The 15604-nt window shown below is 37.3% G+C and overlaps 1 protein-coding gene across 3 annotated transcripts in view; it reads left to right on the top strand.

Annotated features, from left to right (window-relative positions):
* Positions 1–309: 309 nt before the first annotated feature.
* LOC149777559 (uncharacterized) overlaps positions 310–15604 on the top strand; it is an 80988-nt gene continuing 65693 nt past the window's right edge. For all 3 annotated transcript variants that reach the window (XM_089942166.1, XM_089942168.1, XM_089942167.1), the window contains exons 1-4: positions 310–356; positions 4608–4711; positions 5168–5206; positions 8443–8481. In XM_089942166.1, the coding sequence (XP_089798292.1) occupies positions 328–356; positions 4608–4711; positions 5168–5206; positions 8443–8481 (211 nt within the window). In that variant the 5' untranslated portion in view covers positions 310–327. The remainder of the gene's footprint in view (positions 357–4607; positions 4712–5167; positions 5207–8442; positions 8482–15604) is intronic.

A 15604-nucleotide genomic window follows, 5' to 3' on the forward strand; every position in this document is an offset into this window, starting at 1 on the left:
CAAATTTTAAATTCTTTCATTGCATACATTTTAAAACCACTCTTCAAACCCCACATGAAAGTAAACAGAGTTGTTTTAATCATGTTGGTGTATTTTTAGTTTACAATGGCTAGTATGTCAAAACACTCTGGAAATCAACTCTTAAAGGGACACCGATTCAATGTTGCTAGTTACCTGGTACTAAGTCCATAACACATTCCTTGACTCAGTCAACAGTGCATGCTATCGACTGCAAATAAGTATTGTATATGCAGTGTAAATAGCCAATAAATCTTGAAAAAGAGCTATATATACAATCGGTTATCTGAGTGGTAATAGAGATTCAGAATGTCGAGATTAGAACGAGCCAAAATCCAGTAAGTTTCGATGATTTTAAAATATGAATGATTATGAAACGTTTTCAAAATATTATTGTTTGTTAAATTATTGTAAAATAACTTACATATTTAAAAGTAACTGGTATATTTAAAGATTATATTGAGATTCAATGTTTGTTTGTGTCAACTTGTTATTTAAAAATTCCATAATGTATGTCTTGGTTTCAATTTCACTAAATTTCTAAATCATTTAGCTCATTACATTTTGATAACATTGGGATCTTTGTGAGAGGTACATAAAATACAATGGTTGACTGTTACTAGTAATATTTTTTAAATTTCAGACTTGATACACATTTTATTACCGATAACAAGTTTAGGATATTTTAAAGAAATCGTCAGGTTGTTTTGATTATTTGTTTAGTGCTTGTTTCTAGTTTAAATTTCAGCAAAAGACTCATATATCAGCGAAACCTTTGTTTGATAGATAAATTTTGTTGGCTTGCGTTAAACAATTTTATAAACTTCCTGATTGAAGACAGTAGTGTTAATATGACGGCTTGGATCTTTTAAAATAATTTTCTAGGTCACACCCTCTATCCTCCTTAACTTTTCTTTTTTAGCAGGTAAGCGTCATACTTTGATCCCCCCTTGCCTTAATAATCTATAAAAGTAAAGTGGCCCAAGCTGTCAGCCAGTCATACAGTGACCGGCAAAACCGACATTCACATTGTATTACACTCACGGTTCAACAGTAATCCACTTTCCATTGCCTGATTTGAAATCACCGAATCAGACAGTCGTTGTTGACCTGCAGGCAACCGAACTGTTCTGATATTGGATATTAGACCAAATGTAATAAATTCGCAGTCTCATGTGTGCACGATTGCTCAGCGGTAGCATGTGTAGAAAAAGTCGCACGAACTTCTAGTTTTATAGATGAGATTGTAATCATCAAGGCAATGCTTTTGGTTGAATTTACAACATCCTGTTGCATGACATCATAGCTTTGGGTAGCATACACAGCGTCTAATTTGTCTCAGAACACATCATCGATGATGTACGAATGAAGTTTATGGTATACATCAATGTTTTCGCATCAATATGCGATATGTTTTTCTATCTATGATTTCATTGGTGAATAACCCCTGGCAAATTGATGTAGCTTTATTCGTGATTTCTTGTCAGTTGGGTCCTACACGACCGGATTCTACAAGTGTCTACAATCTATCCATGAGGTCGTTGGAGTCACACAGCCCACCAAGGCCTTCTCTTTGTTTCCCTTTTTGCTTGCGTCACTTTCTTATTTTTTCGCCTAGTCATTCGGGTCGTTCTTTCTCAGTGGGTAAGTGATGGTGCAGGTTCTTGCTTTAGCCACTGTGTAAATTTTCCGTTTGTTTTTCATTTTGCAGTTTTTCGAGTGGTTTTGCAGGTCATATGAGTTTTGTCTGTTGTATAGGTGCATGCGTTTCTTCTATTTGTTACTCTTCGCTTCAAGGTGGACGTCCTACACGCCCTTGTTACTGGTTTTTAAAGTATTTTCTTTTTGTTGGTCCTCAAATGCCTGTTGTTGATTTTCTGATGCTTTTGCAGGTGTAGTCATAGCTAACCCGTCACTTTTGGGTACACATGCTTTAAGTTTTCGTATTATACATGCAGGGTGTTTTCTTTGCTGTTGAAATTGGTCCTCAAATGCACGTTGATGTTATTTTTCTTTCTCTACAGCAATTTCATAAGCGTGGACTCTAAGTTATCATTGTCTTGGCTATTCCTGTTGAGATACGTGCAGTGTCATAAATTCTCTCCACAATGTTTCACCTTCTCTAGTTTCCCTGTCTTTAAATGGATTATACGTTCTACGAAATGAGTCCCCTGTTCACCAATACAGGTTTCTTTAATGTAAACTCCGTAAATACCATCTTAGGCCATTAAGTGTTCGTGTGTTTATTATATGTCTTTGTTGATATTTTATTATGTAATCTTTCCAGTTGATGGGTCTCTTAAGAGAGACACGTCTAGAATTGTCAAAAATGGCGTCAAAAGATTCTTCTTTACCGTATTTACAGTATTGATCCGTTATTTGCATTTGCGACTTGTACTAGGGTGTCACGTATGGCATCATGTCATTTGCCTTTTTAACATCTTCATCAAGTATATGGGTACCTTTTGCACGACCACCAGTGGCTTTTCCAATTTCCACGTCTTGTACTTCCTCAATCGCCGCTGGCAAGTATCCAATAGTCACTGCAGTTGCAATTGTGGTTTTTTGATATCCGTTCTTGATATCTTTGTTGTGTTTAGCTATTTTATGAACTAGACCGTGCTTTTCTTCTGTTCCCTTTATGGCTGCCACTTATTGTACAATTGCGCTTGGGCAATTTTCTTTGTTGGTTCAATCAGCAGGGCAAATATTTGTTCAAAACCTGCTGCGAGGTCTGCTCGTGCAGTTTGTTGCAGCTGCAACGTATCTTTGATTATTCTGCGGCCTTCTATAATATTACGAACCAATTAATGACGTTCACGAGCAGTTTTATAGCATCGCTTTTCGTATACTTCTATGATATCTCTGGCGGACTCTTTTTATATGACTAAATTGTTATGACTGTTACATTGTCGCACCTAAATGAGCAGGATATTGTCCCTTGTGACTGTAAGGTCTGATCAAGTCAATAGTGAGAAAACTATGCGAGTTATTTGTGATTTTACTAAATTCTTCCCGCGAATGGTTAGCGGCACATCAAGCCCAATGAAATATCATTAACATGTTACAGATCATACGGATTGAGATTACGTAAGGCATATATGCGTATCGTTGAGTTAAATATATTATATCGATGTGTTTGTGCCGACCAAGTACAAATATTTGGATTGACTTGGTGCACAAGCATCACTACCACACATTTAATTGTTTTCACTTGAATCTTAATCGTCTATGGTATGTGTTTCATCAATGGTGTACACGAAATCAGCAATGGGGTTGCCACTCAACGATGATGACTCTTTATCACTTAAAGCTCATAACACGATTGATCATCTGTCGACAGCGCAATCATGTTCAATGGATCCCACTTCATCCATCGTAAAATCATATTCAACAACTGTTGAGTTGTTTTTTAATCCAGCTTGGCTAATGATTAGCGCATGAACTTTTATCACCAAGCATGGATCCTTTCGGTGTTCTCGAACGGAGCAGTCACTGACAGAAACAAAACGCTGATTTTTTAATCGTTTATGTAGTAGGGAACTGCTTCAACGGTGTCGTTTCTCGCGCAGACCACAGATGCACACCCACCAATTGCCATCGTATGACAATTTAATTGCAAAAAGTGCGCAACATAGTCATACCGCTCCGAAAGACGTGTTCATTGTGTTTCTACATAGAGAGCGAGATGATCACCAAGAGTATAGCAAAATGGTATTTGACATCTAAGACTAAGGAGTGACTGACGTTGCTTTACGAATAAATAGTCACCATGAACCCACATAATATATTTGGATTGACTACGCAGATGCCAATGATAACACACGTGCATATCACAATTTATGGTCGTATATGGACCGGGATGTGTACATTTATTTGAGTAAATGAGTATGTAACCCTACATGTGTATATGTGTAAATGTGCATGTGTAAATGTGTATAAGGTTATTTTGGATGGAGTCAAAAATACAGAATACAAAAGCTACAAAATATCATTACATTGTCATTCTTAAAATCTGAGTGGTTAGAGCGCCCGCCTAGAATGCGAGAGGTCGCGGATTCGAACACCGGCCGAGTCATTCCAAAGGCGTATAAAAATGGTGCTAGCAGCTACCTCGCTTGGCTCTCAACATTAAGTTCGCATTAGGACTTGTTGGTCTGGTGCAATGATAATCTGATCGTGTGGTACATTATGATACATGTCTGTGGCATGATGCCCAGTGCTATACATCACCATAAACTGCCACACTGCAGACATTGTGTGATATGACTGGAAAATTGTGAAAGCAACGTTAAAAGTCCAAATCATACACACACACACACACACACACACACACACACATGCGCGCGCGCGCGTATAGATCGGCAAGGCAGCAAAGTTTTGCATATGTTAAAACAGTAATCTTGTGTAATTCATCACTGTTAACACACAAATGGTACTGACATTTGGAAGACAAATTAACGTATCACCATGAACTTGAGAGCCATTGATAAGAAACATTAGTGTAAATGCAAATGCTGTCTTTGAAGATAGTTTGGTCTTATCGCCATACTTGCATATGTTAGGAATAAACTTTGATTATCTTTCAGGAAAGCATCCTTATGCAGCAAGGAAAGATTACTGATTGCTTCGCTTGTTGTGGTACTGTGTGGTACTGGAGCCGGTCTCACTGTCTACCTCATTCTAGCATATGGTACTTCTAAGATTCTTTTACATGAAAGGAAGAGCCCGTAATACACGTACACACCAACCATTACTTCAATATGCAAAAGAAACCAAAAAAAACAAAAAAAAAAACAGTGTATGTGGTGATTAAATTAAATATCAGTTATTAATCAATGCAATCCGGCATTCTTAAATATCTGAACTATATTTTAACAAAATTATAATGAATATATTACACTAATCTTTTCAGTTTTTTTTGCAATTGTTGACTGAAAGTTATGCACGCTCAATCTATCTTTTTAAATATGTTGCTCCCATAATGATCTTTACAGATGGAGAGATCCTAACACAGGCGATAATCTACCTGCGAGAAAATTTGATTATTATCTCTTTTCTATCTGCTGGAATATGAATAGATCTTTAGCTAATTAACTTCTCTCTTGTGGATAAATTAAAGGCACAGATAATATTTTTTTTATTATAGATGAACCTATCATCATGACAACTACGGAAAGAACAAACAGTGAGTTATTTTTATATTTTAAAGACCCTTAATCTTTTTAAACTTTCAATAACGTTTCAATTAAATATTGATTGCTTCTTTAGACAATGTACATTTTGTTCAAGTTGATGTCTTCAGGTTCATTGGTTATAAATAAACGTTTACCTGCGATCAGTACGTTGTAATTTGAATGTATGCAATTATTTAGATGAACATCAGTTGGCTCGAACTTTTGAGCGGCCAAACTTAACTGTTCAACTTTTACATTTCCATGCTGTGCCTCTAAATATTCATTAGTATTATGAATGTGAATGATGTTTTTGAAAAGATATTGCATCTATGGGGTGTTTGTTGTTTTGCCTATTGATTTATTCGTAACCGGTTCACAGGTAGTAATAATTTCAGGTTGCTGCTCTTGACTTCATGAAATTGAAAGAATTTTCCGTTACCATTACAAATCGTTGGCCATTGGGAAATGCAGAACTAAAAATGGTAGAATATTCTGGTTCCATGTCATAAAAGCATACCTTACTATTTATTAATAAGGCGAAAATTGTCTGAAATAGAAGGCCCATTCATAGTGTTATCATAAATCGTTTTTAAAAATATGTACACATAATCTACTCCCATTGATTGTCTCCTTAAGTAAATGTCATTATCGCATCGTTAAATAAAATTACTTACCATCCATAGATTCGGATCTCTTTGGCAAAACAAATAGCATAAACCATAATGCAAGACCAACGATAATGAACGAGTTGCCATCAGCAGGCAAATCTGTGAACGCAGACATAATTCTTGTCGTGTGAGTTTTCAACAACATCAATAAAGGATACCAATAAACACCAAGGTTATAACCTTCTCATTTTCTATTGCATATTTATCTGCATCTCGTTTTAGACATTTGTAACCTTCAGCCTCCACGGGCTTTTCGAAAGAACGTATGTCTCACCTATGCATCGTTGTCCATTTCTGTGGTCTCTTTTATGCTACCAGTTCATACCTGTCATATAACCCTCTGTTTTAAATTCAGTTAATGCCATTCTTACAACTTCATATTGCTATATGTGAAGTATTACTATAAAGCTAGCTAGCGTCAATTAGAGATGATTTGGTACAAATATGTACAGCATTGTCATGCATATTTAATTCAAATGATTGATAGTTTTAAATTTGTTTTATTTCATTACATGCTACTGTATTGTAACATTGCATGCTGGACCTGACCTTGTCCAATCCTGATTTCATTTCTACTTAACCTGTCTGACTTTTTTATTTCATTTTGTGTAGGCAACTAATACATAGACAAACTACTCTCTCTCTCTCTCTCTCTCTCTCTCTCTCTCTCTCTCTCTCTCTCTGCGTATGGACTTAATAGAAGTAAATATGCCTAAAGATAGATAGATAGATAGATAGATAGATAGATAGATAGACATTATAACTGTGAGGACTTGATAATTCTTGCTTTAACATCGAGCACTTTCAAATTGTATATGATATGTTGTGAACAGTAGATTTGGGTTGCAAGTTATTTTGATCAAACTAATGAACTCAAGTAAATATTTTGTTCTGGAAACACAAAAGTGCTATGATAAAATTCTTGAATAAAAACATTCACTGGAATTAACCGCTCCGCTGGCCTAGTGGTTAGAGCGTCCGCCTCGGATGTGGGAGGTCGTGGGTTCGATCCCCGGCCGAGTCATACAAGAGACTTAAAAAATGGTACTAACAGCTGCCTCGCTTGGCGTTCAGCATTAAGAGGTTAGTGTTAGGACTGGTCGGCCTGGTGTCAGGATAATGTGACTGGGTGGGACATCATGCTACATGTCTGCGGCATGATGCCCCAGTGCTAGACATCACTATAAACTGCCACATTTCAGACATCGTAGCGATATGACTGAAAAATTTTTAATTTTACACAGTCGCCTTTCCGATTTCCTTTAGACCAGAGGTATAGAAGTCAAAGCCATCCCTTTTGGATTCAAGTTTCCATAATATTTGTCTCTTCTTATCAGTCCCTCTTTGTATATTTCACTTCTTGTATTACGTATATTCCTTTTGGCTGAAGAACAGGCAGGTTTCAGACGCAGGATGTATCAATATGGATAAGGTCTTCAATCTTAGAATACCCTGTGAAAAATATTTGAAGCATTTACAATTCCTAACATCATATAGTTTTTGACTGCAAGAAGTCTTTCGACAAAGTTTGGCATGATGCCTTGTTTTTATACCACACGAATATACAACATGAACAGTCCTAACCAAGCATCACTAAGGTATGGGATGGATATCAACGATAATAATACCAAGATAGTAACAATGAAGAAGAAAATAGAAGTGAATGAACATAACCTGGGCACAGTGAAAAGCTTCATGCACCTAGGTGCTATCGCCTCTGATGAAGGTTCAAGTCACGAGGTTCGTTCTAATATTACATTAATAACAACTGCTATGGATAGGCTGAATCCTACTTAGAAAGACAATAGCTCTACATTTGCGTCCAAGATCAAGTTTATGCTCTCTCTTGTCATTTCCATATTCCTGTATGCATGAGAAATATGGACATTGACAGCAAATCTAGAAATGAGAATCCATGCCTTTGCTTTGCTATGTCATCGAAGGATCCTATTTTTTTAGACCACGTCTATAATGAGGAGTGCGCGTTAGAATCCAAGGTAGAAGTGGACCATATGTAGATCTGCTCACTACCTTAAAGAAAGAAAAACTAAGATGGCATGGTCACATCTTAGGCTTGTCATAGAATATCCTACAAGACACGGTGAGAGGAAAGAGAAAACGAGCCAGACAGAAGAAAGGATGAGAACATAACATCGAAGTGTGGACATGTTTGGACTTTGCAAAGTCCCAAAGAGTAGGCGAAAACCAAATGGAAAGGGAATGTAGCAAAGTCATTAGTGGCGACGTTACGACCAGCCAGGTTAAGGAAGAATTTTTAAAAAAATAAAAATAAAATATGGTTATTCATAATACAGATTGACCAATATTTGTTATAACATTTTCTTATGTATATATATATATATATATATATATATATATATATATATATATATATATATATATATATATATATATATATATATATAATATGCTATATATATATATATATATATATATATATATATATATATATATATATATATATATATATATATATATATATATATATATATATATAATATGCATATGTGTTGAAATTTTATATAAAGCGAGTACAATAATAATGCATTTTCTTACAGCTGATGCAGTAAACGGAAACATATCAGAAGGAAGAAATAGTGAGTTTGTTCGTTTCATAAGCTATTTGACTTTTCAAAACTTGAATGCTTTTCCAGTGTCCGATGTTGATAACGTTTATTTATATATTTAGTTTTCATAGAGTCAATTACGTTTTCCTTATAACTAGGTATTGAGGTATATTGCACTTTGGTTAGGATAATTTGTTTATGAAATAAATGGGAGTTCCATGGAGGATTAAATATGTATAATCTTTATAATTAAAGTTAGAACATTTAAAAATTTTTTTAAAAAATCGAGAAAAATAAAAAAATAATAAAAAAACAACAATAGGCAAATGCAACAAGAAACCAGCGATGTAAAGCAAGCAGGACCGTTCCCGAGCTCTCCTTCCCACTAATGACAGCCAACCATTGAACTGTAGGGACCTTTATGGACCCACAGACTGAGGCCAAGCTATCAGGGTTCCTCGAATCCATAAAAGCCTGGGGGAGGTGGCACCATCCCCTTCCCCAGGAACAACTAGCAGGCTGCGGTGCAGTCAGAAAAAAGTGGCATATGCACAATTGTGCGCACGCCACTACAATTAAACTCAACAACAACAAGTCAGACACTGAACATAAGGCGAAAAAACAAGTTTGTTTCCTTCTTTTCGTGATCTTAATCTAATATTTTCGGGAAAGACATAGAAGTAGTATATAAAATGGTGCTTCTGATTACTTTTTTGAGGGTATCAAAGATTTTTTTAAAATAAAAATTGTTTAAGTGATGAACGTGATTTGGCTCACTTTTTGGTGTATCAAAGCAGTGAAAATGGGGTTGTGGCTCACGTTTGGAGGTATCAAAGAAGACAAAGAGGGTTCTGACCTACTCTTTTGATCATTTTGTCAGGCATCAAAGAAGACAAAGGGGCTTCTGGCTTAGTGTCTGTAATTTTTTGGGGTATCAAATAAGATCAAAGGGGGTTCTGGCTCACATTTTGGTGTTTTAAAGCAGTGAAAAGAGGATTCTGGCTCACTTTTGTTTATGTATCAAAGAAGATCAAAGGGGGTTCTGGGTCACCTTTAGTTGTTGAAACAAAGAGGGTTCTGACTCACTTTTGCTTATGTATCAAAGAAAATAAAAGGGATTCTGGTTCACGTATGCTTATATATCACAAGAAGGTCAAATGTGGGTTCAGGCTTACCTTTGGTTGTGGTATAAAAGCAGATCAAAGTGGTTTGTGGCTCACCTTTGGTTGTTGTATATCGATGGTGAGTCTGGATCCGTGGTGTCAAAGAAGATCAAAAGATTGTTTGGCTCAGTGATATCAAAGGAGGTTCTATCTCGTTAGTATTTATGTAGAGGTTTTGGCTCAGTGGTGGATGCGTTAATGTCCGTACGCGAAGGTGTGTATGCCATCGATGGAGTATCGTTTATCATGGAACGTGCACAGTCTGTTTCTGTGAATGAGCACAATTGTCTTGGAGTAGTGTTTGAGGCTACTCTGAATTGCTTGATGATAATACTCGAACGTCGCCATGTGATCACTGACTGCCTTTTTGTCGCCCTAACTGTCTATCTTAACGTGTCAATCCTCGAGGGTGAAGCTGTATATTTTAGATTAAGTCCAATGAACTCCGTGATGGGTTCCGTTGGTTTCATCCTTGAATTTTCCAATCACTTTTTTCTGCGATGAAAGTGGAATGGGCTATGAGTAGAACACTCACAGAGATCGAAGATGTGTTTGTGGTGATGTAGCTCCGCGTAGACGTCATCGGTGTGGAGTCGGTATTCTTCATGAGCAATGCAGCTTTATCGCCGTAATTGTGTTTGATGAAGTCATAGTGGAAATAGTACATGAGCACTTTGAACAGATCGAGGATGGCCGCGCCAACATTTACGGGTTTGTTCAGCAAGAGATGGGTTTTTCTGGATTCGATGGCAGTTAACTCCTCGTCAAAGATTCGTATGCATACAAAGACATCACCGGAGACCAGTTTATCAAGTCACTGAATGTCATTGACGATTTCGATGTTTTTTCGGTTTCATTTTTTTTCCATGGTCTTTCCGAACACACTATTGTTCACGAGTTTGAAGAAGTCTTTGTCAAACGCCGACGTGGCAAGGGTACGTTGTTTAGTGTTGAAGTCGATGTAGGGTTTCATCTGCGAGAATGTTTAAACTTCAGTGTTCATTTAATTTTTTCAAGAACGAGTCCGTGTTGGACCGCTTGTAACAGCGCTGGATGAAGGAGGACATAATTTATTATGTCGCGAAAGTTAGGAATGACGACATTTTTCACATTGGCGTCTCCGATATAAAACGTCAGAAAGGATAATAGTTATGGAATTCGTGAACGTGCTCTGGATACTTAAGATCGATATTCATACAATAGCCATCGGATTCTCCATCTGGATCATCTACACTACCGCTATGCATTTCCTCGACGAACAGTTCTCCGGTGATCCAATGAAAGCCATAAGTGGGAAGGGGTTGTAACATGGCACCTTCATAGAGATTGTTTACGTCGAGATAGATGATGCATACGGGTAGTTTGGTCGGGTCTTAGTGTTTCGTGTATTTGTGGTTGGCGACGGCGTGATTTTTTTGATGATTACGGAGATTCGACCACGTGTCATTTTTTCCCCGTGAACATGACCATGTATGAATCGGTGAAGAGTTTTAAGGTCAATCCGGATTATTTCAGCAGTGCATCAAAAGCAAGGACAGGCGAGGAGAAATACCAGAGTGGATCAAGTCGGTAAAGGTTCAAGCATGTACGTCAGAAACGTTCGAAGATATTCACCAGCAGGATTACATCCGTTTTCAAGTACAGGTCGTGATAATCGCCGAGGGTTTTGCAACCGGACTTATTCTATATCTTGTTCGCGTACCGGTACTCGTCGTCGTTGATCTGAGTTAAGCTGGAATAGAAATAGTCAATGAGTGGCATTGAAGTTTCATCTAATCTCGACCACGCATCGATGAACTCGTAGGGATACATTCGTTTTTGTCTGAGTAGATTTATATGAACTCCAAATTACTTTTTTTAGATGAGAGAACCTTGGGCAGTTTCTAGCAAGTTCTTTAAGTGATGACACCATGAGCTGGAACCAATCAATGAATCAAAAGGGACCTACCGTGACCGACATGTACTTTTTGAAATTGTTGGGAATGATCTTGATATGTTTTCCTAACTTGTCTATAATGGCATTCACCCGTTAATCACTGTGTGTACTCATGATAAAGTGTACATTGTACCCGCGAAGATTGTCCTCGATCACGGGAAGAAACGGTGGGTCATGAAAGAAGCGTTTACAACCGGCATAAACAGTTCCAGTGATTTCCCCTGTAATTTTCAGCAGTTTCTTACTTTTCAGTGCTTGGCATCATGAGGTTTGATTGGTTTTTTGCAGATTCAGCAGCTCGTCGCGGTGATGTAGTTTTCATTCACAGACCATTAAGGGTGAATTGGAGCAGGATTGGCGACGTTTTTCTTAATGAGTTTCCTTTATTTGCAAGTTTTTTGAAGAAATAGACGATGCAGTCCTCACCGCGATACTGCTGATACTCTGACGACAAGTGTTTATAGCAAAACAGCACATTTTATAAATGACCGCGCAGGAAACGTGTCGATGTTCGATTTTAGCAAAGAGGTGATCAGGATCAAAAGCAGGTCCTTCCAATTTTTCCAGGATTGCTTCACAGTCAAAATCGGTACTGAAGGGTTGTGTGTCTTTTTACCCGTAATCGTGAAACACACATTATATGTGGTGTTCCTTGGGCATTTGCATCGCTTGTTGTTGTTGACAGTCTCTCAAAGTAATATGTTGTTTTTCTTCTTGTGGATATCGATGAAGGCATCGATATCAAAATTATGTTGTTTAATTATACTTGGTGTACTCAGGGCGACACATTCGGCTGATCATTGATGTACACGTATTGGTTCAGATAGTAGAGAAGATTAAGGGTGTCCTGCGATGCCGTCACCATTAATGAGAGTCCATAGGGTGAGTACCTCCAGTTTGGGACGTCTCTGATCTCCATTGGAAAGGTTATCTCGGTAGTGTTGATCTTGTTTAGATACGACTTGTACTTGGAGACCCAATCGGCGTTATCTTTGGCAGGAGGTTTTGTGGAGAGGTTCGCGTACAACATACAGAAGTTGCTTTAATGGCCATTGTGTGTTTTGGAAGATCTATATGTTGTACGCCTTAATTGGGTGTGTATTTGGCCGTGTGAATGTCATTTTTGTTGATCCAGGCATGTACCCAGGCTGATGCTGTTTCTTGATAATCTTCGTTATGCCGTTGGATGTTCTGATAAGCCTAATCGATGAATCTATCCAAGTCAGATCCACGAAGAACCATAAAGGCTCGACTGGTGAGCTACACGTCAATATATTATATTTATCCAGTGGCTCTCACGAAATGAACGTTGAAGGACATTAAGATCTTGATTCCCGTGAACGGTTGTTGTTCCCGTTGTATCATTGGCTATGCGGTGTTGTATATCTCTGAGAACACCGCTCCATAAAATGTCTAGTTATCAAACGTGAATGTTTTATCTTAGTGATCGAATGCTGGCCCTATTTGTCTCGTCACGTACTGGGGTTAAGCAGCCTTGTCTCAGATTTTTTGTCGCTGTCGTAAAATCTCGTCTATGCTGATCTGTGGCAGTGTATCGATTTCCTGACGCCGTTGAATGTTCATGTGTTCATGTCGTCTCTGAAAGTGGATGCGTTTTTGAGCATGCGTTGTTTCGTTGCCGATTGAAGGTATTTAGCACGAGTTCCTTTGAGTGTGAAATAATCCCGTTGTAGTTGTTGAGCTGCCAACGAAGCCTTTTTGGGGGAAGTCATCACCGTGATCGTACTCAGTCGTCGAAACATTTCTGAGAGCTCGTCATTGTGCAGTTGTTGTATCAACGTTCGAAGACTCGTTTGGAGATCGTCCAGTGTCCGCGACCGGTAACATCATCATATCGATCAAATATTACTACGGCTACGGGAAAAGAAGAAAAATCCACATTACACCCGCAACAGTCATCAACGAATACAAAACACATATTAAAAATGCCGCGTTGTACAAACAACTTTCGAGGGTTAAAGATTAATTCTCTAGAAACATGTGACATACCCTGTGACGATGAATATTACTCACCATAAGCTCCTAGAAAGAGAAGTCAAACCTGATAAACCATTCACGGTTTGTCAGTGTGGAGTTCAGTGTGAATCTCAGATTGATGAAACTTGTCGTGTTAAGCGACCCAGCGAGGCCAAAACTATTACAAGAAACGTTAACCTGATGATGGCCATATTTTAAGTGAGCCGGAGTTTATCGAAATAGAGAGCATCGCAGATAAACGTTTGTTTGTTTTACGAATATAACATAATCGGTTATTATCTTCCTCCCATAAACTCCAGATTTGTATTCAAATTTTTACATGGTCAGTTATTCGAAGTTATCCTGTTTGCATCGTAATCTACAGCTAAAAATCGACGAGGACATAGATGGCAGAATTTATAGATACTGGTGGTGCAGATCGTTATACGAGCGCTGATGAAGACTCGGTGTTAAAGTGCTGGAGAGGAGTAGGCTGAGCGTCTTAACGAAGCAAGAAAAGGCTTACGAACCAGAACCCACTAATCGCTTAATCACCAAATATATTCGGAAGGATTGCTTGATTCCGATTTTTGTGGGGTTGTCACACGTCAATGTGTCATTCACCCGATCATCCTTTTTATTATCTCTATCGACACAATCATCTCCATCGTCTTGATCGCTACGTTCATCTTCGCATGTAGAAATAGGTACGATATCCAGCACCAGTATTCTCAGCACGATATTTATTCCATATTCGATAATTCTGACAAGGGCTTATTTGTGTTTCCTCTGACAGTTTTGGCTGCAGATATCGTTCCTTTTAATGGTGCCATCTCGCGTATAGTTTTGCCATCTAAACTTGTTTTCTGTATTTTTATTAGATGTCAGATTTGCATGCTAGTCTTAGTGTAAAATTGATAACTTCTCAACGTCAGATACAATTTTTTAAAAATATTTCGTTTATTGTTTTGTATCTTTGTTGGTTATTTTTTTTGTTGCATTTTTGTATATTATTTTATTATATCATTGTTTAAAGGTTATTGGTGGAGCGAAAGACAACAGCAATATTATTTATATATATTTGTTTTCATGAACCAAATCTTACAACCTGATGATTGCGACAATTGTAGTTGCATATTAAACGAAATTCTCAGAAGGCAACTGTTTTACATTTTAAGAAGTTTCAACCAGTATTCTATAGGCTTCATAATGCATGCTGATTTAAAACTGTATGACAGTCCGTCCCTTATTCATCTATAACAAAACCGTCTGAAGCAGATTTTCTAATTTTCAATACCTCTTTACTGTTGTTTGTCCTCTTCCAATATCAAATGCATGTCTAAAGTCCCAAAATTTCAACTCCATTCGAGTGTCAGTAATTTCAAATATTATGTCTCCTGGTAATATTTTTAAACCTAAGCAACTGCCATTGACTAATAATAATAACCAAGAGTCTTGTTCAGGACGGGACTTTATACCGACCATCACCTGATGAGAATACCAGGCCTAAATATTGATAATATGAGGCAATTTTGAATTTAAAATAACATTTCTTTTGTTATTTCAGTATATACCCTCCTTTGCAGAAAAGATCAATATTTGTTTTATCAAAATAGACCTTTAATTATCACTCAATTTGATTAAGTAAACGTTGCATTCCAATTGTTGTTTCAGCAAATATAACTGAATCATCGATGAAATAACAAAGTAAACAGTTTAATATGCCATTCATCTCTACACCGTAGCTCTCTTTGAGCAATGAACTTTGAATGTTGTAAAAAATCAAGGAAAGATTAATGGTGATAGAGTGAATGTTTGACGTACATCAAAAGGTAAACCGAAGGAATCTGTCGGTTTTTTTTGTGACCCCAAACATAAGCCATTATGTCGATATGTATGTTGTATATTAATCATTTTAGTATTCATTTCTATTGTTGCTATGTATGCCATAAAGCGTCGCTATTTAATCTATCAAATGCCACTCAGTCTGTGAATATACCAAAAAAATATGTCATTGTATTTTCGAATATATTTCCATGTCAGTGTGTGTAAAAAAGTACATCACCTGTAGTGCTGT

This window comes from Sinohyriopsis cumingii, chromosome 18 (genome assembly GCF_028554795.1).
Source record: "Sinohyriopsis cumingii isolate HCF-2022 chromosome 18, ASM2855479v2, whole genome shotgun sequence".
NCBI classification, from domain to species: Eukaryota; Metazoa; Mollusca; class Bivalvia; order Unionida; family Unionidae; genus Sinohyriopsis; species Sinohyriopsis cumingii.